The sequence below is a fragment of the Vulpes lagopus genome, chromosome 12, assembly GCF_018345385.1.
Source record: "Vulpes lagopus strain Blue_001 chromosome 12, ASM1834538v1, whole genome shotgun sequence".
Lineage (NCBI taxonomy): Eukaryota > Metazoa > Chordata > Mammalia > Carnivora > Canidae > Vulpes > Vulpes lagopus.
The window spans coordinates 55,800,569-55,826,039 of record NC_054835.1 but is presented as its reverse complement, the minus strand read 5'-3'; the positions used below and the strand labels follow the sequence as shown (position 1 = coordinate 55,826,039).

Sequence of the window (25,471 nt, the reverse complement as noted above, 5' to 3'; positions counted from 1 at the left end):
TGCAGGGAGCCTGACGTGGGATCTATCCTGGGTCTCCAGGATCATACCTCAGGCTGAAGGTGGCGCCAAACCGCTGGCCATCGGGGGTGCCCAGAAATAACATATTATTATGCCATTTGCAAATGCGCAGATTTTCAAAGCCTTGGAGATCTATCCTTCAAGAATGTCAAAGCCTTTGTGCCCAGCTTAGTTTTGGGGACCAGAGGTGTTTCTCTCCAAAAGCCCTAAGTCATCCTAGTCAGATGTCCCAGATTTTCTTCCCTTCATGGCTTATGCTGAGTCCTTTCTACTTGTAGTTACTGACTTCATTCTTCCTCTTCAACCAGGGCTCAGAGACAACAACAGGCCTTCCTAAACGCAGACCACACACTTCCATAACATCAAATGATGGAATTCAAAGTGGAGTCTCCATCAAGCACTCAAGTGCTGACCCAGCTTTGGATACTGCCAGTGGCTATGGCTCAGATCGGACCTTATCAGGAATCAGTGGTACAGGTTACCCCTCTGAGGGGGTTACCAGGGAACGAAGCAGAGGTGCCTCTGCTACTGCATTCCCTGGTAGAGAACATCCAAGGGCCCGTGATGAAGCTGGCCTGGCAAAGCCCCATCACCCGTCTATGTCCCAATTCAGAAAAGAGTCAGATCGTCGTAGGATGAGAGAGCCTCAGCTGCACAGCTTAGCACACCTAAGAAAAGATGAACGAGAGGCATACCCTGGTCCAGTTCAACAGGACTTATCCTCAGCTTCTGTGGCCAGAGACTGGCATCATCCTGTATACCCAGATCAGCATGGGGGGGTGTCTGTAAGCCAGGGTCACATTTATTCAAGGCCAGATCAGCATGGATTAGGACCACTTGGCATGGATCAGCTTCCATTGCTCCAACCTAGCACTTACCCACATGGTGTGGTACCCCACAGCATGGGTCAGCTTGGTGTGATGCCACCTGGAATGGATGAGCAGGGCTTGGTACTACCTGGCATGGATCAGCAGCGTGGTATGGTGCCACCATTGGCACCTGGCACAGATCAGCAAAGATTGGAACTACCTAGTACAGGTCAGCCTGGTATGGTTCCACTTAGCACATATCAGCATGGTGCAATACCTCCTGGCGCAGACCAACAGTCTGGTGTGGATCAGCATGGATTGGTACCCTTTAGCATAGATCAGCATGGATTTTTAGTATCTGCCACGGATCAACAAGGAATGGATCAACGTGGATTGGTTCCATATCTTACAGATCAACGTGGTTTGGTATCACCTGGTTTGATGCAAGTTGCTGCAGATCAGCAAGGTTTTGTACAGTCCGGTTTGGAAACATCTGGGTTCATTCAACCTGGTACAGAGCAGCATGATGTAATCCAGCCAGGGGCAGATCCACGTGGTTTGGTACCAACTGGTACAGATCAGACTGCTTTGGCCCGACCTGGTACAGGTCAGCGTGGTTTGGTTCAGGCTGGTGCAGATCAGCTTGGTTTGGTGCAGCCTGGTGCAGATCAACGTGATTTGGTGCAGCCTGAAGCAAGTCAGCCTGGTTTGGTGCCGCCTGTTGCAGGTCGGCCTAGTACAAGTCAGCCTGGTTTGGTGCCACCTGTTGCAGGTCGGCCTAGTACAAGTCAGCCTGGTTTGGTGCCACCTATTGCAGGTCGGCCTAGTACCAGTCAGCCTGGTTTGGTGCCACCTGTTGCAGGTCGGCCTAGCACAAGTCAGCCTGGTTTGGTGCCACCTATTGCAGGTTGGCCTAGTGTAAGTCAGCCTGGTTTGGTGCAGCCTATTGTAGATCAAAGTGGTTTGGTCCAGCCTGGTGCTTATCTACCTGATTGGGTACAACCTGGTCCATATCCCAGTGGCTTGGGACAGCCTGTTGCATATCCATTTGGCTTAGTACAGCCTGATGTATATCCATTTGGTTTGGTCCAGCCTAGTGCAATTCAGCCTAGTTTGATGCCATCTGGAATGGGTCAGCAAGATTTAGACCAACTTACAATGGGTCAGAATGTTTTGAGGCAGCTGGAAATGGATCAACATGGTTTGCTCCAACCTGGAATGGATCAGCGTGGTTTGGTTCAACCTGGGGCAGGTCAGCCCAGTTTGGTGCAGCCTGTTGCAAGTCAGCGTGGTTTGGTCCTACCTGGAATAGATCAGTATGATTCAGTCCAACTTGGAATGGATCAGCGTGGTTTGGTGCAGCCTGGTGCAGGTCAGCCTAGTTTGGTCCAGCCTGGTGCAGGTCAGCCTGGTGCAGGTCAGCCTGGTGTGATCCAGCCTGGAATGGACCAGTACAGTTTAGTCCAACCTGGTACAGGTCAGCCTAGTTTGATCCAACCTGGTGGCCAGCCTGGTTTGGTCCAACCTGCAATGGATCAGTATGGTTTAGTGCAACCTGGTATAGCTCAGCGTGGTTTGGATCAGCATGGTTTGATGCAACCTGGTGCAGGTCAGCGTGGTTTGGTCCAACTTGGTGAAGGTCAGCATGGTTTGGTGCAAACTGGAATGGATCAGCGTGGTTTGGTGCAACCTGGAATGGATCAGCATGGTTTGGTGCAACCTGGAATGGATCAGCGTGGTTTGGTGCAACCTGGTGTAGGTCAGCCTGGTTTGGTGCAACCTGCAATGGATCAGCGTGGTTTGGTGCAACCTGGAATGGATCAGCGTGGTTTGGTGCAACCTGAAATGGATCAGCGTGGTTTGGTGCAACCTGGTACAGCTCAGCCTGGTTTGGTCCAACCTGCAATGGATCAGCGTGGTTTGGTCCAACCTGGAATGGACCAGCGTGGTTTGGTGCAACCTGGAATGGACCAGCGTGGTTTGGTGCAACCTGGTACAGGTCAGCGTGGTTTGGTCCAACCTGCAATGGACCAGCGTGGTTTGGTGCAACCTGGTGCAGGTCAGCCTGGTTTGGTCCAACCTGCAATGGATCAGCCTGGTTTGGTCCAACCTGGAATGGATCAGCGTGGTTTGGTGCAACCTGATGCAGGTCAGCCTGGTTTGGTCCAACCTGGAATGGATCAGCGTGGTTTGGTGCAACCTAGTGCAGGTCAGCCTGGTTTGGTGCAGCCTGGAACAGATCAGCGTGGTTTGGTCCAACGTGGTGTAGCTCAGCCTGGTTTGGTGCAACCTGGTGCAGGTCAGCCTGGTTTGGTGCAGCCTGGAACAGATCAGCGTGGTTTGGTCCAACGTGGTGTAGCTCAGCCTGGTTTGGTGCAACGTGGTGCAGGTCAGCCTGGTTTGGTGCAGCCTGGAACAGATCAGCGTGGTTTGGTGCAGCCTGGTGGAGGTCAGCCTGGAATGGATCAGCGTGGCTTGGTGCAGCCTGGTATAGCTCAGCCTGGTTTGGTCCAACATGGTGCAGGTCAGCCTGGTTTGGTGCAACGTGGTGCAGGTCAGCCTGGTTTGATCCAACCTGCAATGGATCAGCGTGGCTTGGTGCAGCCTGGTGCAGGTCGGCCTGGTTTGGTCCAACCTGCAATGGATCAGCGTGGTTTGGTGCAACCTGGTACAGGTCAGCCTGGTTTGGTGCAACGTGGTGCAGGTCAGCCTGGTTTGGTCCAACCTGCAATGGACCAGCGTGTTTTGGTGCAACCTGATGCCAGTCAGCCTGGTTTGGTCCAACCTGTAATGGATCAGCGTGGTTTGGTGCAACGTGGTGCAGGTCAGCCTGGTTTGGTGCAGCCTGGAACAGATCAGCATGGTTTGGTGCAGCCTGGTGCAGGTCAGCCTGGTTTGGTCCAACCTGGAATGGAACAGCATGGCTTGGTGCAGCCTGGTACATCTCAGCGTGGTTTGGTCCAACGTGGTGTAGCTCAGCCTGGTTTGGTGCAACGTGGTGCAGGTCAGCCTGGTTTGGTCCAACCTGCAATGGATCAGCACGGTTTGATGCAGCCTGGTACAGCTCAGCCTGCTATGGTCCAACCTGGTGCAGGTCAGCCTGCTTTGGTCAGACCTGGTATGGATCAGCGTGGTTTGGTCCAACCTGGAGCAGGCCAGCCTGCTTTAGTCAGACCTGGAATGGATCAGCGTGGTTTGGTGCAACTTCGTCCAGGTCAGCCTCGTTTGATCCAACCCGAAATGGATCAACATGGTTTGGTCCAACGTGGTGTAGCTCGGCCTGGTTTGGTGCAACCTGGTTCAGGTCAGCCTGGTTTGGTCCAACCTAGAATGGATCAGCGTGGGTTGGTACAACCTGGCACAGATCAGCCTGGTTTGGTTCAGCCTGGTTTGGTTCAGCCTGGTGTAGGGCAGCCTGGTTTGGTGCAGCTTGGTGCAGGTGGTTTGGTGCAACGTGGAGTGGATCAGCATGGTTTAGTACAGGCTGGCACAGATCCACGTGGCTTTTTTCAACCTGGCACATATCCTCCTGGCTTGGTTCAACCCAGTGCATATCCACCCAGTTTGGTACAGCCCGGTGCATACCTGCCTGGTTTAGTACAGCCTGGTGCCTATCCACGTGGTTTGGTTCCACCTGGTGCCTATCCTCGTGGTTTGGCCCAACCTGGTACATATCCACATGGCTTTATGCAGCCTAGTGTTGATCAGCGTCGTTTGGTTCAGCCTGGAATTGATCAGCGTGGCTTGAGGCGATCTGGTACAGAACAACAAGACTTGATACCACCAGGCACAGAGCTTCATGGCTCTCCAACAGTCCACCCAGAGTTTCCAAGATTTGTATCACCACATCCATATCAGCATGGCGTAATACCTCCTGGCAGATATCAGTATGGTCAGGTGTCACCTCTCCTAGCCGAGCAAGGTTTAGTATCAGCAGGTATTGGCCAAGGTTTACCAGAAACTTACCAGCAAGGTTTGATACATCCTGGCGCAGACCAGCGTGGCCCAACACCATTAAGCACTCGTGCGGGATCTGTACACCTAGATGAACAGCATTTGACATCACTTGGCCCAGATCAGCATGGCCAGGTACAACCAGGTACAGAGCAGCATGACCATGCATACTCCATCCCAGAATCCCGTGACCTAATGTATCCTCCTGGCCTTCGTGACTCAGGTGTCCCAGGGGTAGATCAGCACGTCCAGGTCAGTTTGGATCCAAAACAAATATATACCGTGGACCAACCTGGGATTTCTGTCCAGACTAGTCCAGGCCAGGAAGCCACCTCTGCCAGGAGTACGGACTATCTGAACAACCTCTACCGAGTCTCATCAGAAAAGAGTGATTTCCAGAGCGAAAGACACGATTCACTGGATAAACTGGCTCCTAGCTTCCCCATGGCGGTGGAGACATTTCGTCTGATGGGAGAGATCATTGGCCTCTATGTGGAGCTCAAGGAGAACATGAAAGAGCTAAATGAGGAAAAGGCTGGCCAGACGGATTTGGAGAAGATACAGTACCTGCTGGCGCTCATGGGTGGGTTCCACTCATGCACAGGAGGGACCACTGTCTGGGTATTAATCATCCTCATCTGGTGGCCGAGCTTCTTCCTGAGTCACTGCAAATAGCATGTCCCTTCTTAGCCATTCTGGGCTCCACTATAGCCTCTGGGGTCCCAAAGATGGAGCAAAACCAGGTGGAGCGAAGTTGCCTCAGGAGAGGAGGGAGGCAGTTCTGGGGCCCTGTCTGACCGCAGCTGAGCTCAGTTGAGGACAGTGGGCCGGGGGCAGCAGCAGCACTGGGGCTGGGTGGGGAGGGAGGGAGCGGAGAGGCCAAAGAACTCGACTTCACCATTGTCCACGGGCCCAGAGAATAATTAAGATCTGAGAGATGGGTGGAAAGCGGGTGGATGGGTCAGCAATCTCAAAGCCCTTTTGGATAGTAAGCATTCAGTGGATTTTTTTTTGATAGGGTAAGGACACTCCTCTTTCCTTTCTTCCTGTTCCCTCTCTTCGGTCACCAGGAAGAGCGGGAGCGGGTCCTGCCGCTCACTGGAGTAGCTTCACTGTGGGGGCCAGGAGTGGGGATTGGGGGCCCGCTGGAGATCTGACCCTTTTGATTATCAGCCTCCATTTTTCATAGTCAAAAAGAGCATACCCCCTGACCTGCAGGAACAGCTGAAGACTCTCAAGTCCTTAACCAAAGAAATTCGACAGGAAAAAGCAAAAGTAAGTAAGGGAGGGTCCACCCACTTTGCCTCCAATGCCAGTAATCCTACTCTCCATTTGTATCTCGGTGGCTCCCATGGTCCTTGCACCCATATTAATGCATCTCCTTGGGTCTTTACCAACCTGTGAGGTAGGAAATTCTCCTCAGGTATCATCATTTTCCTTTCCTGGATCTAAAGCCTGATGCTCAAAGCTGTCAAGATCTAGCCAACAAGGAGGCCAGTGCCCCTTTCATTCCATGTGGCCATTTCCAACAGAGCCCACTGGTGCTGCAGCAGCCTTGGAGCTGAGTGTGTGGGACTCTCTGGGGCCAGGGGTCATGGCAAGGGGCCCCTGGATCTTCAGTTGTTTTCCTGATGCTAGCTGGCCGCACCCACGGGCTGGATGGATGTCCAGAAGGGACATACGGACAAAGGGTTGGATTAGGACTAGGATTTGAGAAGGGGGCACATGTGCAGAAGGCAAAGAACTCAAGCCTACCTGACCTTCCTCTTCCTTTGGCATTTATAGCTGGACAGGATGCAGAGGATCCTGGAAGGCGATGGGGAGCAAGAAATAGGAAAAGAGATGAAGGATGGCCAGCTGAGCTTGCAGCTGGGAATCCTCAGGTAAAATGCCCCTGCCAAGGGCAGCTCATGTCCAGGCGTCGCATACTTCTAGCCAAGGAGGTGACGGCAGGCCGTCGGTTCACTCACAGCCTGAACTGCTCCCGTCTCTGATATGTCTTTCAGGGTGTCCATATGTAGTTTAAGTTGCTGGTAGAAGTTTTTGTTGGTTTTGAAGATTTTATTTATTCATGAGAGACACACAGACAGAGGCAGAGACATAGGCAGAGGGAGAAGACGGCTCCATGCAGGGAGCCTGATGCAGGACTCGATCCCAGGACCCCGGGATCACACCCTGAGCCAAAGGCAGATGCTTAACCACTGAGCCACCCAGGTGCCCCACTGGTAGAAGTTTTTCTAGGTTCTTAAAACAGCTCAGCACCAGGGCTTGGAAGGAAAGAAGCTCCTAGTCTCTGTCCCTGGTTGGAGGCTGGAGGAGACCATCTGCCAGAGCCCCTCAGAGCCCTCTCCTTGTGGGGCTCACCATGTAGAAACCTCTCAGTCTAGCACGTAGGCACTCACTTCCTGAACAATCAGCACCTGGGACTCCCCGGACAGAGCCTGCCGTGGGGTGGGGCAAGGATCTGATGCGGGAGGCACGTCATCCTCTGTACATGCTGGGGCAGGTGGGCCTGGGCCCTGGAGAGGGGTGGGGGCCAGGCTCTCTTCTGCACACCCCTCAGAGTCACCGTGGCTGACATTGAGAAGGAACTGGCTGAGCTGAGGGAGAGCCAAGAGCGGGGCAAGGTCAGCATGGAACATTCGGTGTCCGAAGCCTCGCTCTACCTGCAGGACCAGGTGAGGATTCTCTCTTCAGCCGTGGGAACCAGGGCTCTTCTCCGGGTCCGCCCTGGAGGATGGGGCTCCTAGACTCTTAAGTGACATACAATTTGCAAATATTTTCTCCCATTCTGTGGGTTGTCTTTCCAGTCTCTTGATAGTGTCTGCCTTTAAGATTGATTGATTGATACGAGAGAGCACAGGCAGAGGGAGGAGCAGAGGGAGAGGGAGAAGCAGACTCCCTGCTGAGCAGGGAGCCCGATGCGGGGCTCAGTCCCAGGACCCTGAAATCCGAAATTAAGAGTCAGACACTTCACCAACTGAGCCCCCCAGGCGCCCCCAATAGTGTCTGCCTTTAAACCCTGGGTGATGCGGACCTGGGTCACCCCCAGAATGTTCCCCTTGAAGAGTGTCTGGACCAGGAACAGCCCTCTGAGTGCTTGCAGAAGGATCAGATAGAAAAAGCCACTGGGCCAAGGGGACTCTGGTCAGGAGCCCCTCAGTGACAGAAGCCCCATTCTGGGCCACTCCCATGTTTGCCAGCACGCTGGCATGTACCATTCCCCGACCCCAAAGCCAACAGTCCAGTGTGGGGCAGCAGATTATGTGTCCAAGAGTCACCTGTCATTCCAAAAACAGTGTCTAAGCTTAGCAACCTCCAGGGCGGCCCCGGGGGCCACACTCAGGGGGAAGCCACTCCCTACTGGGCAGGCCTGGGCTCCTGCCACAGCCTCTTGGAGGCAGCATCGGCCTCCACACTGCCAGTCCTCCGGCCTCCTCCGGCCTCCTCTGCCTCCTAGGTCTGAGCACACTGCTGCATTCCCGAGCCGCTCCTCTTGCTGGGACGCTCTTGCCAGGGGCTCTACGTATTCTTCCCAGCTCCACTGCAACGCCCATAGTCTGTGGAGGCGACTTCCTCTCTTCTAGAGAGAACTAATCTATCCTTTTCATCCCAGGGCCCTCTGACATGCTCCTAGGGGCTCTTCTGGGAGCAAGCTGGAGTCTCACTGAGCTCAAGCGAAAGGGAGCTTGGTTGAAAGTGCATAGGTAGGGGAATGCGGGCTGGAAAGGGGGAACTTCCAGGCCAAGGGCACAGTCTGGCCGGGGCTGCCCCTTGTCTGTCTTTCCGTGTCTGGTTCCACGCACACCTGTCCCTCTGTGTCCCTGTCCTTACCCACCTCTCTCCAGCACCTCCTTGTCTCCCTTCCGCCGTGCTCCTTGCCAGCTTTCCTTTCCTCTCACGCGTGGCCCACAGTGGCTGCCCAGGCCCTGCCGCGTCACACACTTCCAAGAGAGGGACTTCGGTTGGCCCAGCCCCTCTCTGAGCCACGCGAGAGGTCACACGGCTGTGGGACTGGCTGCCCCTAAACCGGGTGCCGACCCTGGGACCAGTCACTTGTGGTGATCCCCTCAGGACTGTGGGAAACAGAAGAGGGCAGGAGAGCCAACGGAAGGCATCCATTGTCACCTAGAGCGTGAGAGCGTGAACGGAAGTAGCACCCATCCCCCTGACTTCCTGTTACTCACCTGCTGGGTGAGGACAGCGCATGTGTGAGCCCACCCCTCCCGTCCCCAGGGCCTGGAGCTGTGTCTGAGTGTCGTCAGGCTCCTCTGTCTGTGAGCTGACCAGCCGACATCACCACTCTAGGGTTTAGCTAGAGACGTATCCTCACGCTGAATCAGTGAGCTAGCTGGAGAAAGGTCTGGAAGCCTCCATCCTGCAAGGGTTTTATTCATCATCAAGGCTCCACTCCCTGAAAACTGTTCACTATTTAACGGCCAGGCACTGGGCACCTCCTCCATGCCCCACGTTCTGTGAGGTGCTGAGGGATGCAGCAACTCCCCGAATTACTGACAGTGTGGACAGAACGTGGCCATGCCTCACTCACTGCCCTGCCCCTGCCTTCTTGCCCGCACCCAGCTGGACAAGCTCAGGACGATCATCGAGAGCATGCTGGCCTCGTCTTCCACGCTGCTGTCCATGAGCATGGCTCCTTCCAAGACCTTGGCGACCTTGGTACCTGGCCAGATTGACCCTGAGGCCACCTGCCCGGCCTGCAGCCTGGACCTGAGCCATCAGGTCAGCACGCTGGTGCAGCGCTACGAGCAGCTCCAGGACATGGTCAACAATCTGGCTGCCTCCCGGCCCTCCAAGAAAGCCAAGCTCCAGAGCCAGGTGATTCCCACCGGCTTCCCTCCTGGTGTGGCCACATGTGCCCCTCAGTGGGAAGCCACAGCCCAGAGGCCCACAGAACAGAGAGTGGCTCATAGAGCTTTCCATGGTGGAAAAGTCCCTGGTCCTTTCCCTGGGTCATAGCAGGGGCAGCAATAGAGCTAGCTCTGGGGACAGGAGACTATGGGGAAGAGCTGGCTCCATGCAGGTGGGACGTCATGGCTGGCTGAGTGGTGGAACAGTGCATCCATGGGCCTCGGGGGGGACGGGCAGAGCTTTAGGGTTTATTGACTCCCCTTCATGCCAGCCTTCCAACCCCCTTCTTGATTCCCCACCAAAGGGCAGGCTTGCTGGGGGAGGTTGGGGCAGGGAGAGTCACAAGTCCCTGAGTCCTGCCTCTTGGACTCGAGTTGAGATCCAGCCCAGGGCAGGTGGGGATGCCATAGCCCACATCCCAGCTCTCAGGAGCCACAGGGTCCCTCACCATTCTGGAGCCTCGATGGCCTCTTCTGGTCACCCCCACTGGCGGACCAGGTCCTCAGAGCTACACCATAGGGAGGTGGGACACTGAAGTTCACATCCCGTTGGGTGGACACAGAGCAGAGAGCCTCCTCACTGTCAGGGGGAATTGTGGTGAGCCAGAATGGGGGCCAAAGTTGGCTTACCTGCTGGGTGATTTTTTTTAAGGTTTTATTTATTTATTTGAGCAAGAGAGAGAGAGAGAGAGAGAGAGCACATGAGCAGGGGCAGAGGTAGAGGGAGAAGCAGACTCCCCGCTGAGCAAGGAGCCCAATGTGGGGCTCTATCCCAGGATCCTGGGGTCATGACCTGAGCCGAAGGCAGACGCTTCACCTACTGAACCCCCAGGGGCCTCTAGGTGATGTTTTAAGGGCTGATTTATCAGGACAGCAGTGCGGCCCAGTGGCTCCAGGGAGCCTGCCTTTGTGCCCTCTGCCACAGGACGAAGAGCTGCTGGGCCACGTCCAGAGTGCCATCCTGCAGGTGCAGGGCGACTGCGAGAAGCTCAACATCACCACCAGCAACCTCATCGAAGACCATCGGCAGAAGCAGAAGGACATTGACGTGAGGGGCCCACACGGGCAGCAGCAGCGGGGCCGGGGCCTTTACTCCCCTGCTCCTCATTCTCTGCTCCCCCTGCCTCCCAGTTGCTGTACCACGGTCTAGAGAAGCTCGAGAAAGAAAAGGCCAACAGGGAGCACCTGGAAATGGAGATTGATGTGGTAAAGGGCCAGGCCCAGGAGAGCCACCCTGTGTCCCACGGGGTCTCTCTGGTCATTCTTTGGAAGGCCAGGAGTGGAGGGGAGCCCATGGGGGAGCTCAGTGTCTGGGGTTGACATATCAGGGCAGTGGGGTCCCTCCACGGCTCCCTCCCACCTGGGGGGCCCCCTCCACGGCTCCCTCCCATCTGGGGGGCCCCCCTCCTCTCTTTCCGGGCAGAAAGCTGATAAGAGCGCCCTGGCGGCCAAAGTGAGCCGCGTCCAGTTCGATGCCACCACGGAGCAGCTGAACCACATGATGCAGGAGCTGGTGGCCAAGATGAGCGGGCAGGAGCAGGACTGGCAGAAAATGCTGGACAAGCTGCTGGCGGAGATGGACAGCAAGGTGGGGGCGGCCGGCGGCGCTCCCCTGGGTGCCCCCCGCGGCCCCGCCCCCCCTCACGGTCGCGGCCCCGCCCCCGCCCCCGCAGCTGGACCGCCTGGAGCTGGACCCGGTGAAGCGGGCGCTGGAGGACCGCTGGCAGGCCCTGCGGCGGCAGCTCAAAGAGCGCTCCCCGCTCTACCAGGCAGACGAGGCTGCGGCCATGCGCAGGTGGGGCTCGGCCTGGGCGGGGGCCTGGGGGGCCCTGGCGCCGGTGGGCCCCGGGGCGGTGGCTGGGCCCCCTGGACCGTCCCCCAGCTGAGTGACAGACTCCGGGAGCTCGGCAAGCTCCTCCAGCGCAGGCCGGTCCCTCCCAGGGCGCGGAGGGCCGTGCTCCGGGTCGCTGTGCTCCTGGGGGGCCGTGGGCGGGAACCCCGGGATTTCCACTACTGGCCGCCAGGGGGCCCCCGAGGCTCACGCAGGGCACCTGTCGGGGGCCCTTTGCAACCCCGCTGGCTTGGGGTCAGGACGCGGCAGGGAGGTGCTGGGTGGGTGCCCCGAAGCCTGGGCGCAGGAGCCAGGGTGCTCCCAGGGCGTGGGGCCCGCCACCCTGATGAGCTGAGCTCCCAGCCGCCCGGCCTGCCAGGCCTGCCAGGGCCTTCCGCGCTCTCCACCTCTCCCACCTCTGGGCAGACCCCCTGGGCAGGGCGCTCACCCTGTCTGTCCCACTCCTCACAGGCAGCTCTTGGCACATTTCCACTGCCTCTCCTGTGACCGTCCCCTGGAGACGCCTGTGACCGGACAGTGAGTGCCCACACCTGGCCAGCCCCAGCTGGTGGCCACAAGGGGGGCGGGCACAGCAGGGCTGTATCTCCCCCATTCCCTACCTGCCTCCAGCAGTGTCCTTCCTCGTCGCCTCTCCCACGGGCTGCCTGCTGGGCCCTCCGTCCGTCCTTCCCTCCGCCACGGCCTGGACGGGAAGCTGCCTCCGGCACGCGGACTGTGGAGTGCTGTGGAGTGCACGCATTTGGGAATGCGATGTCTCACTCTCCAACCCTCCCCTTCTCTCTGTCCCCGCCCAGAATTATCCCTGTGATGCCCGTGGGCCCGGGCCTGCCTGGGCACCGTTCCATCCGCCCCTACACCATCTTCGAACTGGAGCAGGTCCGGCAGCAGAGCCGCAGGTACGGGGCAGCAGGGTCCTGTGCAGGGCTTTGCAGGGGAGGGCCAGTGTGGAGGGCTCCTCCTCCTGGCTGGGCAGTGGGGGGCAGGGAGTGATTTCTGGGCTAGCCCCCCACGCCCAGTGTTTCCCAGGAAGAGGTAGCACAAAGACTTAGTAGTCACCTGCCTTTGAGTCCCTGCTGGGGGTCCTGCTGGGACATTGCCGAGGGTGCTGGCTGTCTGGGGGAGCTCCTCTTTACCTCCTCACAGCCCCCAGATGCTTCAGCATTCTCAGCAACCCCAGCATGGGAGGAAGGGGTGGTCTGACATCAGCCAGCCGGAGAGTGGGCTCAGTGACTGTGCGGGGAGAAGGTCCTCCCCGTCGGGCTCCTGCCCCCCTCCCCTCTGCACTTCCATCTCCCAAGGATGGGGGTTCAGCAGTAAGGATGGTTTCAAACTGCGCTTTGGAGCCCTCGGGGTTCCAGGTGGCAAGGCTAGGTGCACAGGGCTTCTCCCCATTTGGCGCTTCTGCGCTGCCCCATCTGTGGTCCCTCAGGGTGCTATGGGAAGGGCTCCTGCCCACCCACGGTCCTGTTTAAAAAGGCACAGATAAAGGGGTAGAGTGAGCCGGGGTCTGCGTGCGGGCTCAGGCTGGTGTGGCCACCTTACCCCTCTGTCTACCTGCACCCCACAGCCTAAAGCTGGGCAGTGCTGCCTTCCCTCGGGGTGACCTGGCGCACCTGGAGCGGAGCGTGGGGCGCCTGCGCACCATGCACTCCAAGATGCTGATGGACATAGAGAAGGTGCAGATCCACTTTGGAGGCTCGGTCAAGGCCAGCAGCCAGATGATCCGTGAGCTGCTGCAGGCACAGTGTCTGAGCTCCCCCTGCTACAAACGGTAGGACCACACAGACTGGGCCCCTGGCCTTGGGGCTCAGCTTCCCTCCACCCACAGCCCTGTGAATGTCTCATCCACCCCTGGGGAAAGGCCTGCCAAAGAGGGAGGCAGGGGGAGAGAGAGAGCGCGCGTGTGTCTGTGTGAAAGAGAGACAAAGGAGGGGCAGGGGCAGGGGCAGGGGCGAAGGAGGGTGTTGGTGGTCTTCAGGATGGTCCGCAGGGTGGTTCCTCTGCCCGCTCCTTCACCTGCTCCTCCCCCTTGCTCCGCCCCGGCTCGCAGAGACCCCCGAGACAGCTGCCCCATCCCTGGCTGGCCGGCCCCCGCCGCAGGTGTGTCCCAGGTCACCCCAGCCATCCTCTCTGAACCACATCCTCCCCTCAGGGTGCCAGAAACGGCTGACTACACGTACTCGAGCGTGCCTCGGCGCTGCGGGGGCAGCCACACGCTCACCTACCCCTACCGCCGCAACCGCCTGCAGCACCTGTCCCAGGGCCTGTACCCCACCGAGGAGGTCCAGATCGCCATGAAGGTGGGGGGTGCTGCCTGCAGTGAAGAGAGAGGGCCCTGACATGACCCCACATTCTTGAGTCATTCTGGAAAAACCATGCAAGTCACCAGAAGGGCGGGTGACCAGCCCTCTGCTGAAACAGTTGCAGTTAAAGCCTCTGGTTCCTACACTTTGTTGGGGAGAACGCCATCCTGGCCACCTGCCCATCTAGCACGAGCACCCCCACCACGGGCCCTCCCTCCACCCTGGCGCTGCCGGAGCCTGGGGGAGTTTCTGAGCACCATTTGGTTTTGGGAGTCAAGAGAGGGCATGACTCAGGGCCCCCCCCACCCCCCCGGGCCTCGTGGAGGAAGGACCGGAGGGCAAGCTCTAGGCGCCACAAAGTAACAGATGTGCCCCCACCTCCACAGCATGACGAAGTGGATATCTTGGGTCTGGATGGACATATTTACAAGGGACGGATGGATACAAGGTTGCCGGGCATCCTGAGCAAAGACAGTGAGTGTCCGGGTGGCCCAGAGACGCTTCCCAGAGACTCTTCCGGCGTCTTGCTCAGGAGTCCCTGGCAGTCTGTTCAGCTCCTAGAAGGCCATGGGGCTCCTGGGCCCTGGGTGCCTTCTTCCCCCACTACCTCCCTGATTCCAAACATTCAGGGCTTTGAACGCCCCAGGTCAGTGTTTGCAGGTTGGGGACAGCTGTCCAGCCTCAGTGGATGAGCAGGGATGTCACGGCCACGTCCTTCTCGCCACCTTCCTTCTCATGCGGCCTCACTGGCTTGCCTGCCTCAGCCTGTGTTCCCTCCACCAGGGCCGAGTCCTACTCCTTCAAAACTCAAAATGCCCCTCCTGAGCCCCCTGCCACTGGGTGAATTTGCCAGCCCCCTGCGGCCACCCCCAGTTAGCCAGACCTGCGGTGCCCTGTTTGTCCCTTCCTGCCTGGTCTTAGAGCCATGTGCACCTGTCTAGTCGCCTCCCCTCCTGAACCAGGAGCCCACGTCACAACCGGTGCAGCACCAGGCCCAGGGCTGATGTGTGTTGGTCCTCAGGGGATATCTGAGTGGGTGGGAGGGCAGATGGATGGACGGACATGAGAATGAATGGGGTGCTTAGGAGAGGCGTATCCAGTAGTTCAGACTGGGAAGGACCCCAGCTGAGGCTGGCTGTGGCCAACTGCCCTGCAGCCCTCTCCCCATCCCCATGGGGCCCCCCAGAGCTCCCATTCGGGGTCTCGGGCCTGACCCTCTGCTTCACTGTCCCCTGCCAGCCTCTGTCTCGGGGATGCCAAAGCACAAGGCCAAGCAGTCCCGGCCCCACGTGCACCGGCAACAGTCCCTCAGCGACAACGGGCAGCTGCCCTCCCGGCCTCAGAGCGCTCAGATGCTGGCCGGCAGCACTTCAGGTAGCTTCCCTTTGGCTGGAGCAGCCTCCCGGGAGGTCTCACCACTGCCCCAGGCCTCTGCCCCTTGCCCCACTAGCCCCCTTTCCTGCCCATGACTGGTCGGTGCCTTTATTTCCCTGGAGAGAGGAAGCGCCAGGGAGCTGAGAGACAAGATGGGAGGGAGAAGAGAGAAAATATGCATCTTTGCTGACTTCTTGATCTGCGCCAGGGCTGGGGGTTCGATGCCGTCACTGTGTCCATCTCCCAGGAGAGGGACTAGGGGCAGGGTGCCTGGTGGTCCCTCGAGGCCCTGTTCTCCCCTGAGGGGCTGAATCCTGTTGAAAGTCTGGGGGCTAAGGGTCCCCGGGGGTCCAGCCACACGTGGAGGGCAGAGAGGGATATTGGCCTGGAGCCAGGAGACCCGATCAGCTTCAAGTGACTCTGAGCAAGTCTCACCGCTCTCCAGGGGGGCCACCCCCTGCCCCGTCCCCGATGCCCTCCCCACCCACTCCATCTCCAGCACTCAGTGAGTGCCCTGAGGAAGCGGAAGCAGCGAGGTGATGGTGCTGGTCAGGGCACCTCACCTTAAATGAGGGTTCTCAGCAGCCAGGAGCTTTACACACATGAACCGATTTTAATCCTTATACCAGCATTACGAGGTAGGGACCACTGTGAGCCTCACTTACAGCTGAGAAAACTGAGGCACAGAGAAGTTAAGGTATTTGCCCAAGGTCACACAGCTGGGAAGCCAGCAGCAGTGGAGTTCGGCCCTAAGTTGTCTGCCTCCAGAACCTGTGCTGGCAACAGCGCGTAGCAGGCTGGGATGGACGATCCAGGGGGGCTGTGACTGTTTTCTTGGGGGTCCTCACCTTCCTGCCCTCTGGCACTCCACTATCTACTGTCAGGTGGAGCAGGAGAGGGAGAGAGGGCAGTCTCAGGAAAATGCCTGCACCTGTGGGTGGGCCCGCTGCCTCAGCAGTCCCTATACTATGAGAGGAAACCCTACTAAAGAGGCAGGCTCCTGGCCACTGGCACGGGGCTTGAGTATTTTTAACTCCCAGGCCTTGGAAAGGAGCTCTGCTTGGGAGCTCGCGTGAGGGCTTGCACTGCCCACCAGAGCCCCGGGGGGCCCCGCTCCCCTGGGCTTTGGGCATCTGGGGAGGACCCGGCGGGCTGCGGTGGGCGTGGGGGCTGGGGCAGAGCCACCTGAGCCCCCCACGGCCCCTCTCACAGCTCCTTCTCAGCCGCAGAAAGACAGGCCCGTGTCCTCCGAGGGGCACCTCTCTCAGCCCAGTGTGGCCCACCCGCCCAGCCCCAGCGAGATGGCCAACCTGCCCGCGGGGCCGGAGACGCACAGGGATGTGCCTCCTGGGGAGGAGCTCGAGGAGCCCACCCGGGGGCCGCGGTCCACTGCTCACTGAGCCCAGTTACTAATAAATGTTTAGGAAGAAGCTTGAGGCGGCGAGTGTTGTCTGGTCTTGGCTGGGGGAGATGGAGCGGGAGGGGAGGGGGCTCCGCCGGCCAGGCACCGCCAGGCCACCCCCAGGTCCAGGTGGCCGACCTTCTCTTGGAGAACAGGTGGGACTTGTAGCCTGAGGGTTAGACCATGACCCCGCCCCCCCAAAACAGACGAAGACGTCCTCCAAGGGCGCTGGGGCTTCTGGAGAAGCAGCAGAGGCCAGGCCCCAGATCTGGGAGCTGGCAGGGGTTGGGGGGTCAGGACCTGCTCTCACACCTGCCAGCTCTCTCCTGCTGTGCCCCTGACTGGGGCCCTGCCCTCCCATCTGGGGGGCCGGCCTAAAGGGTGGCCTGGCCAACTGGGACGTTCCGGACACAATGGGGTTCATGGAGTCCAGCCTTGAGCCCTCCCGTGAGGCAAAGGTGAGGCTGGCAGCCGCCTGCTGCTCGGCTGCTTCTGGCTCGGGCAGTGCCCAGCTCCTGGCATGACGTCCTGGGGGACCAGTGCCACCGGCCACCTGGGAAGGTTTCTGTTTGCAGCTAACCCTTGAGTGGCTGCTGCAGAGGCAGAGGGACTGACCAGGGGCTGCCGGGCCTAGGCCGGTTCCGGCTCCGCTCCTCGCTCCCCAGGAAGGTAGAGCAGAAGTGTGTGTTGAGGGGGGTTAGCCAGGTGACTGCCACTTGCCCAGTGGCCTCGAGGTCCAGCCTCTGTCCTGCTCCAGCCCCCTCAGTCCACTAGCACCAAACAGGCAAGAGGGCTGCCTGCTATCCAAAGTTCCTTGTGCGAAACGTCTTGGCAGGTAGGTTTGAGGGACAGAGCGAGGCCGGGGGGCTGGGCTCAGCAGGTATGGAAACTGTAAGGGTCCAGCCCCTGCGCCCAGCCGGACCCCCAGGGACAGGGGAGAAAAGCCTTCCCCCTGGGGCCTCTGGTGCCCTAGAAGCAGCTTTCCTGTCTTCAGGTCTGTTCTCACGGGGGCCCCACCCCCAGCCCCCATCTCCCTGACTTGGTAAAGGGGTGTCTGACACAAGAGGCCTGCTTTAAGGTGTGAGGGAACGGGGTGACAAATCACACAGGAAAGGAAAGTGTGGCAGGAAACTGCCCAGAAAGGGTTTCTCCCCAGTCCCATGTGGGCAAAGGAGGGTGGGGTTGGCTGGGGTGTCATGGGGTAGGGCAGGTGTTCCCCAGCGGGGGGGGCTTCCCCCTACATTCCCCACAGGCTGAGATCCCTCCATGTTCAGGCGATGACCCAGTGCTCTGGCTGGACGAGGGAGCAGCTGGAACCCCGGGGGCCCGGCAGGCACCCCTCACACCCCGTGCCCTGTGCTCCTCGAGCAGGGGCCAGAGCCAGGTCCAGCCCGCTGCTCCTGCTCGGGCTCCCTTGTCTCATCCTGCCTGAGAAATGTCAGCAGGTTGCTGGCTCCTCCGTGTCCCTGGCCTCGAATCCAAACTCACCAGCTCGCAGGGAGGAGCAGGAGCAGGACAGCCCAGCCCTCCACGCCCGCGGAAGGACAGGGAGTGGAGGACATTCCCCAAGCGGCCCCGGCCAACCCCCATCCCTGCACCTGGGCCAGGCCCCCCAACCCCTCACCAGGTTGTGGTCCCAGTGTGGCCGCCCACGTCCCCTCCAGGGACTTCCCCTCGCAGCCCGGGAAAACACAGGTGGGCTGGCGGAGGGGGGAGGCCGGGAGGTGCCCCAGGGGTTTCCAACCAGGAAACAAAACTGAAAGGACTAACCCAGGCTCAAAGTAAGCCATCACATGCAGAGGGGCTGAGGGCAGCTGGGGGGCACCAGGGAAGCAAGCCTTCTGGGTTCAAGCAAGCCTTCTGGGCCTCCAGGCCCAACCCAGAGTAGGGTCCCTTAGGGTGCTCTGGCTGCTGAGGGAAAAAAAGCCCCGCCCACATGTTGAAGAGGTCTTGGGGGGCAGGGGGGCTGCAAGGTAGCATCCCTCCTCCCCAGCAGGAGGCTGTAGGAATCCCAACCCCAAGGCCAGCCACCACCCCCTCCAGCCAGCACACAGGCTCCTCCTGCCTCACCTCCTCACTGCACTGCACGATCACCTGAGAAAGGGCCCCATTGGGTCAGGAATTACCAACACTGCCTCCGTTCTAATGGCTGGCGGCTGTGGGGAAGGTGGGAAGGGAAAGGCAGCCAGTCCCTCTGGGGACCCACCCTGTCTCTGTGGATCCTGGACAGCCTTGGCTGACCTCATGGGCACAGCCACTCAATATGCATTCAGGGACAGGCTACCCCCAAGAGAGGACAGGAACAGAAGGGATGGACCCAGCTGTAAGATGTCGGAGGGGGGGCAGCTTGGGGAGGGGGGTGCCATGGGCCACCAAATGAAGGAGTGGCTACCCCCACCACAGACAAGACAAAGGTTCCAGGTAAGCGCCAGCCCAAGGCAGGCCGCACAGCAAGGGTCAAGATGGGGAGAGGATCACAGAGATCAGGCCCAGAACCCCCCTCTCCTGCCCATACTCAGCTGGACCCAGCCTGTCCCATCAACCCCCTGGTCTGGACACCCCCTGTCATAATATCCAGACCAGCCAGTGGCAAGGAAGCCCCCCCCCCATAATCCCAACACAGTGGGAGCCCCACCAACTGTTCCCCAGGAGAGCGCTTTTCCTCTCAAGGCAAATAAAGGCACCGCAAGCTTAGGGTAGTTAGAAAAGTCTCTTTAAGTTTTTAAATTAAAATTTCACCCTGGTGAGATGATTGATTTGGGAACTCAATCCAAAGGCAAGCTCTCCACTCTGGTCATCCATGCGGGCGGGACGCAGTGGGAGAGGCAGGGTGGCCGTGGAGAATCAGAACCCCCGCCAGGCAGAGCCGGAGCCTTTGACCCAGGCAGGCTCTTTAGTTCTGCACCAGCCCCGCTCATCCGGCTGGTGACAGGAGGCACCGGGACAGACAAGGAGCCGCAGGGCTACTGAGGAGTCCGGGTGGGGAGAGCTCGTGATGGCCAGGCCTCCACACCTTCAGCCGCCGGGCGCTGGAGCCCCCGCCGTGGGACTCCTTGGAGTGGACCCTGGGGGGGGGCCTCCTGATTCCAGAAGGCGTGACCTCTGAGAGGCAGCCAGCAGACACCTCGTGACTACAGGATCACCCCACCTGGCTTCCAAGCACCTGCCCTGGGATGAGGGGTGGAAGGAGTGCTGGCCCAAGGGGATGCTCTGGCCTTTCCTGGCCAACCCCAAAGCCTCAGCCAGCCAACCCCATTCTCACATACATTAGTTATATTTATATATTCATATATATTATAGTTATATATTAAAAAGAGAAAAAACTTGTCTGAAGAGAAACTCCTGAAGGGCCCAAGTGGCTCAGGAAGTTTACTATCCCCCCCCACCCACAAAAATTCTTTTATAAAATCTTCCAGTGCGATCTTCAGGAAACCCCCGCCCGCCCCAGCTCCCCCCCTCCCCGGCCCTCCTGTGTCCCCACGGCCCTGGACTGCCTGCCAGCTCCAGCCCAGCGCCTGGCAGCACCCAGTCTCATCTCTGGCCATCCATGGCAGCCACGGCCTTCTGCTGCGAGCCCCCCTGCTGCGCCCCGGGGGGCCACGTGGGCTGCGGGTGGTGGAGGTGGTGGAAACTGTGGGCCGTGGGGGAGGAGGGCGGGATCCAGGCGGCCTGGTGGCTGGGTGGGGACGAGGCCCAGAAGGAGCTAAAGTTTGCCGGGGGGGAGCAGGCCACGGCCGTCATAGGGCTGTTGCTGCTCTGCAAGCCGTCGGAGGCACGAAGCTTGGAGAACATGGCCAGTGCGTCGGGGAAGTTGGGCGGTGTGGCAGGTGTGTTGCTCGGAGTGCACATCTGCTGGGAGAGAACACAGGTGTCGGGAAGGTTCCGGCTCACCCCGCCCCAGCTTTGAGCTGCGCCCCCGCCGGCCCAGTTCCCAGTTGGGCGGTCAGCTTGACTGGACCCTTCTCACCCTGAACCAACACAAGCAAAATATAAGGACAAACCCTGACGATTTTTATCAAAACCAAAGAAAGCTTCCTGGATGCCGGGCAGGGATGCCCGGAGGAGTGTCTGCCGCAAAGGGTTAATTGCAACCAGAGGCCAGGGTGTCAGATTCAAGTGAGGACAAGAGAGCAGCCCAGGACACCACCGCTTAGCGCCTCGGCCCGGTAAGAACCAGCTGGCTCCCTCAGTAATCCGCCCTCAGATGTTCCGAGGTTGTTGGTCACAGGAAGGCCGCCAGACCCAGGGTCTCCCTCCTCCGCCGACGGCCGGAGGAGGAGCTGCACCTTCTCAGCGTCTGGGCTCGCTCCACGGGCAGCACCGGGCGGCAGGCCTTGGAGCCTGGGTCTTCATGATCTCACCTGCCACAACGCCCAGACACAGGTGAGGAAACTGAGGCCTGGAGCGCAAGTCACTGACCAAAACACACCCGCTGCAGACTACAGGCTAAGAGGATGGGATTCCTGGGGTCGGGTTCCCGGGGCGGTGGGGGCTCCCAGAGCTGCAGGCCCCAGCTCCTCACTCTACCCAGCTCTGTGCTCCTGGGCTCCCCGAGGACAAAAACCAGGGATTTGGGATTTGTGTGTCTCTAGCATCTCCCCCATGCTATGTTGGTGGGATGCTCAGCCTGTTGGGTCCTCTCAGCCCTCCTCCTGGGGGTACTTGCAGACACCCCAACATGTTTTCTGCCACTACCCTGGCAGGGAAACTCCCCAAAATCTCTAGTGTCCCTCCCCCCACTTTCTGATCAGGGACCCGGCCCGGAAGGTCAAGGGCGGGGTTAGGGTGCTGCAAGGCGGGGTTAGGGTGCTGCGCTGTGACTGGCCCTCTCCGGATGGGGCCAGGGGTGTCACCCAGAAGTCTCTCACAGGACCATGGGGAAGAGGCAGCAGAGAGCAGGGCCCACACAAAGCCGGTTCTGACCTCACAGCAGCTTCTCCCTTTCCCAGGAAGCCACGGGAGTCCTTCTTTGAATTTCTCCTAATTTTAGCAACACCAGCCCCTCCCCCAGGCACCGGGCTGGGGGAGCAAGATTCTAGGGCTCTTCACCTCGCAGAGGGAGCTTTTCACAGCTCTGCAGTTAAATCCCAGCCAGAAATGGGGAGGGAGGCGAGTCTGTCCTGCTAACTGGGCCAGCACCCTATCAGCAGCTAGGGAGCTCCACCATTGTCTTCCTCAGGGGCGGCCACAGGAGTCCCAGCAGGCCTGGCCCCACCCAGACCACTTCCCTCCTCCCTTCGCTGTTCCCCGCCCCCCACCCCAGGGCTGACTTCTCGGCAGCAGGAAACAATGAATGGGGGGTGGGGGTAGAGGCCAATTGCATCACAGCATCGTGACTTCCCCAGTTGACCGAGCCAGTGAGGCCTGTCTCAACAACCACCCTGCTGCAGAGAATGGCCTGGCCCGCCTGGACCAGGAGCATCCTGTGCCCACCTGGCTGTGTGGGCTCGGGCAAGTTCCTTAGCCTCCCCGAGGTTCTCCCTACTTTGGTAAAAGCAGGGGGTTTGGAGCCGACGTTTGCAAAGCCCCTCTAGTTCCTTGCTTCTAACAACTATGGATAGAGCTTTCCAGTCCTCAAGCACACCCAGTGTGTCCAGGGCACTGTTGCTTCCAATCCAGTGCCTTGCTCCTCTTCTCAGTGCTCCCCAATTAAAACCGGAGCACCCCTCGCTGGGATGCCTCCCACTGTGAATGTCCAGGAGTTTATGGGACAACCATTTCTCAGTTACTCGTGCCCTGGGCCACTTCTGGGATTGCTATTATGCCATTACTGTTCCTGCTTTTAACTTTTTCCTTTGATTGATTCTCTCTCAAAAAAATTACAGATTCCTTTAGGGCAGGAACGGGCATTCTCCTCTGTGCTGATTACGTACTCAATATGCGGTGTATTGATGGATACACCGATTGTAATGCCTGTTACAAAACCTGCCTTGAGGGAAGTTTTAAGAGATTATAATCCCTGGGTGCCTGGCTGGCTCAGCAAGCGACTCTTGACTCTTCATCTTGGGGTCCTGAGTTCCAGCCCCATGTGGGGAATAGAGATGACTTAAATTTCAAAAGTTAAAAAAAATGTGGGGGAGGGGGAGAGAGAGAGGGAGAGATTGAGAGACACTCTGAGTATACTCCCCTGGGATTTGCAGAGAAGGAACAAGGTCTAAAGGGGCCAGTCATCCCAGCTCCCCCGAGTCAGCCTCCCTGTTCATGGCATCACAGAATGGCTGAGCTGGAAGCCCCTGGGCTTTTTCAAATGGCCAGAAATTGGTGGACTAAACCTCAAGGCCCTTTTGAGGGGGGGGGGGGGGTGCTCCCAGGCTCTAGGGCAAGGTGGGAGCCAGAGCTTTCCCACGGTCAGCTGCAGAGGAGGGTCTCCTAGAGATGACCCCTGTTGGTTTTCAAGGAACCTGGCCTTAGCCGCCACGGCCCCGGAGCCCCCAGAATTCTCCCATCATATTCCAATGCGTTTTTGTCTTTTGATTTGTACACAGCATGAGCCACTGGGAGCAAAGAGCCGGTTAAAAGGTCAAGACAGACCCTTCCACCTGTCCTTTGCAACTAGGTGAAAACAGGGCACCAAGGACAAGACAGAGCAGAGCGACCATTTGCAGCTCCTCCAGGAAGGGCAGCAGCTCTGGGAAGGGAGGCATGAGCAAGGACATCAAGTGTTAAAAATGCCAAAAATGCACTCCAAAAGCCACAACAGATCTCCTGGCGAATAACGTCTTACAATCCCTATGGCCCAGGCCAGTCCCTCCTCCCCCAGCAGGGCTAATAGGTAACTAGGGGGGTGGGGAGGGGAGGGGAAGGCATTCAAGCCTCCGAAGCAAAGCGACGTCCCGTGCCCCTGGAAGGCAGGACACCCCACTGAACGGGAGGGCAAAGGCTCGGGCCGAGGGGGGCCGCGGAGAGGCGCTCGGTTTCCCCCGTACTCCACAGGGTCTTCACCTCCTGAGGTCACATGCAAATTCCCGTCCTGATCTTGTCACCGTCCGACCGTCCTCCGCGCTCGGGGCACGTCCCTTTCCCAACAACAGGAAAGAGTGAACGTACCTCTCTGGGTAGAGCCCCGCGCCCGGAGCCAGGGTGGATTTGGCCCTTTCCTGTTCCCTGCAGCGCTGCGGGGGGCGGGGGGGCAAGAGGGGGCTCCCCGCAAACGGACACCCCGGGCCGGTCCCTGGGCTTCCCAGTTGCCCCAGGCGACGGGTCGCGTCCGAGCCCCCTCCCCACTCCGGGCCGCCGGCCCCCCCGCCCCGCCCCAGGTCGCGGGTCCGGCCGCCCGGGAGGCAGGGCCACCCAGCCCGGCGAGCCGGCGGCCCCGGGGCCGCTCTTTCCTGGAAGACATTTTGGCTCTTTGTTTACATCGCGGCGCGGCGCTCCCCGGCAACATGGCTGTCACCGCCGGCGGCTGACAGCGCCCCCGGCCCCGGCCCCACTTACCATCTGGTGGTGGTGGTGGCCGTTGGGAATGTTGGTTTCTTGGAAAAACGTGCTCAGGGCGGTCTGCGGACACACACGGCGGCGGGGCGGCGGTTAACGGGGCCGGGCCGGGCGGCCCCCTCCCTGCCTCCCTCCCCCCCTCCCCCCCCCCCGAGGTCCCCCCCGGCCGCGCGGCGTTGGGGTGCGTGCTGGGGGGTCCCGCCCGCAGGGCCCTCCGCGATCGCCCCGCCGGGAGGCAGAGATAGAAGCCCCGCGCCCCCGCCCGCCCCCGCGCCCCCGCGCCCCCGCGCCCCCGGGCCCGGCCAGCGCGCACCTCGAACTGCCAGTGGGCCGCCTGCAGCAGCTGCTTCGCCTGGTCGGCCGCGCAGCCCGCGGCCAGCACGAACTGGTTGATCATGACCTGGTGCCGCAGCTCGTCCATGTTCACCGACATGGCTCCGGCCGCCGCGCGATCCCGGCTCGGCGGCCGCGGGAGACCGGCCGCCCTCGGCTCGCGCTCGCCGCCCCCGGAGCCCCGGAGCCCCGCCGCCGCCCGCCCGCCCGGCGAGTGTCCCGGTCGGGCTCCCGCGGCCGCCGACACCACAAACAACGGCGCGGGGCGGGGCCGGTGTCCCAACGTTCGGGGGCCGCGAGCCGCCGCCGCTGATTGGCCCGCGCCGCTCGGCCTGCGCCCGGCTCCGGTGCGGACGTTCGATTCGAATCCTGCGGCCTGCGGCCCGCACTGTTTCTCTTTTCGCCCGGCCGCGCCCATTGGCGGAGGCCGGCGCCGTGGGGCGGCCCCGCATTGGCCGGCCGCTGTGTTTTGGCTCGCCCGGGCTCGTGATTGGCCAGGCCCGGGAGTTTGGGGCGGGGCCGCGCGCGCTGATTGGTCCGCCGTGCGCCCGTTTGAACTCAACTTGAAAACCTTGAGTGTCTGCTGATTGGCCGAGCGCCCTGTGTTTGCTGTTGTAGGCTTGGGGGTGGTGCGGCCAAGTTCATTCATTACTTCATTGAAACTGAACATGCTCAGCTGGAAAAGCAAGACAGAGTGGCTTTGACTCATTTCCTCTGAAAGATGTGGTCATCTCGAGAAACAGAATGATCAAAATAGAAAACAGAGAGTTTGCAGCTGCTCGAGTCTCAAAATTGTTTATTTTTTTTAAACTTTCAAGCATCTCTTCCCCCCCCCCCCACACTTTTTCAGCCTGTTATAGAAATAAAAGCTACCCGCTTTCTACCTCCTCTTGATCACTACCATCCCCACAGGCCAGTCTCTTCCTGGTTTTCTGACCAAAAACTTTGCTCTCATTGGCTCTCAAACCCCAGCCATTTAAAAACAAGATTTGTTTATATGCTCTTGAGCTTCCATCTTCTGGATAAGGAAGTGACCTTTGGGGGGCGCCTGGCTGGCTCAGTAGGAAAAGCCTGTGACTCTTGATGTCGAGGTTGTGAGTTCGAGCCCCATCTTGGGTGTAGAG

At 59.6% G+C, this 25,471-nt stretch overlaps 2 protein-coding genes across 3 annotated transcripts in view; one reads left to right on the top strand and one right to left on the bottom strand.

Moving 5' to 3' along the window:
* The window catches only part of QRICH2 (glutamine rich 2), a 36,096-nt gene extending 19,596 nt beyond the window's left edge, over positions 1–16,500 (top strand). The window contains 19 exon segments of the mRNA XM_041725836.1: positions 327–1,524; positions 2,392–3,036; positions 3,097–3,276; positions 3,652–3,765; positions 4,426–5,364; positions 5,971–6,056; positions 6,567–6,664; positions 7,345–7,459; positions 9,363–9,617; positions 10,575–10,697; positions 10,781–10,855; positions 11,073–11,237; positions 11,323–11,444; positions 11,952–12,017; positions 12,296–12,397; positions 13,069–13,272; positions 13,654–13,801; positions 14,191–14,284; positions 15,044–16,500. Coding sequence (XP_041581770.1) covers positions 327–1,524; positions 2,392–3,036; positions 3,097–3,276; positions 3,652–3,765; positions 4,426–5,364; positions 5,971–6,056; positions 6,567–6,664; positions 7,345–7,459; positions 9,363–9,617; positions 10,575–10,697; positions 10,781–10,855; positions 11,073–11,237; positions 11,323–11,444; positions 11,952–12,017; positions 12,296–12,397; positions 13,069–13,272; positions 13,654–13,801; positions 14,191–14,284; positions 15,044–15,273 — 4,959 coding nt within the window. The 3' untranslated portion in view covers positions 15,274–16,500.
* Positions 16,501–19,277: 2,777 nt separating this feature from the next.
* UBALD2 (UBA like domain containing 2) lies at positions 19,278–24,696 on the bottom strand. Of its 2 annotated transcripts, none has more exons than XM_041726905.1 (3): positions 24,328–24,696; positions 24,015–24,077; positions 19,278–20,432 (listed from the first exon to the last, which is right to left on the bottom strand). In XM_041726905.1, exons 1-3 carry the CDS (start codon positions 24,445–24,447, stop codon positions 20,112–20,114), a joined length of 504 nt encoding a protein of 167 aa, XP_041582839.1. In that variant the 5' UTR covers positions 24,448–24,696; the 3' UTR covers positions 19,278–20,111. The 2 variants fall into 2 exon arrangements, with proteins under 2 accessions (XP_041582839.1, XP_041582840.1); XM_041726906.1 differs by having other exon boundaries at positions 19,278–20,429; positions 24,328–24,687.
* Between the last annotated feature and the right edge of the window lie 775 nt (positions 24,697–25,471).

Coding starts and splice junctions, on each gene's coding strand:
- UBALD2 (XM_041726905.1), bottom strand. CDS start 24,447: ATGTCGGTGAACATGGACGAGCTGCGGCACCAGGTCATGATCAACCAG. Junction 24,078..24,327: donor CGGCCCACTGGCAGTTCGAG/GTGCGCGCTGGC, acceptor GTGTGTCCGCAG/ACCGCCCTGAGCACGTTTTT. Junction 20,433..24,014: donor GCCACCACCACCACCAGATG/GTAAGTGGGGCC, acceptor GTTCTCTCCCAG/CAGATGTGCACTCCGAGCAA.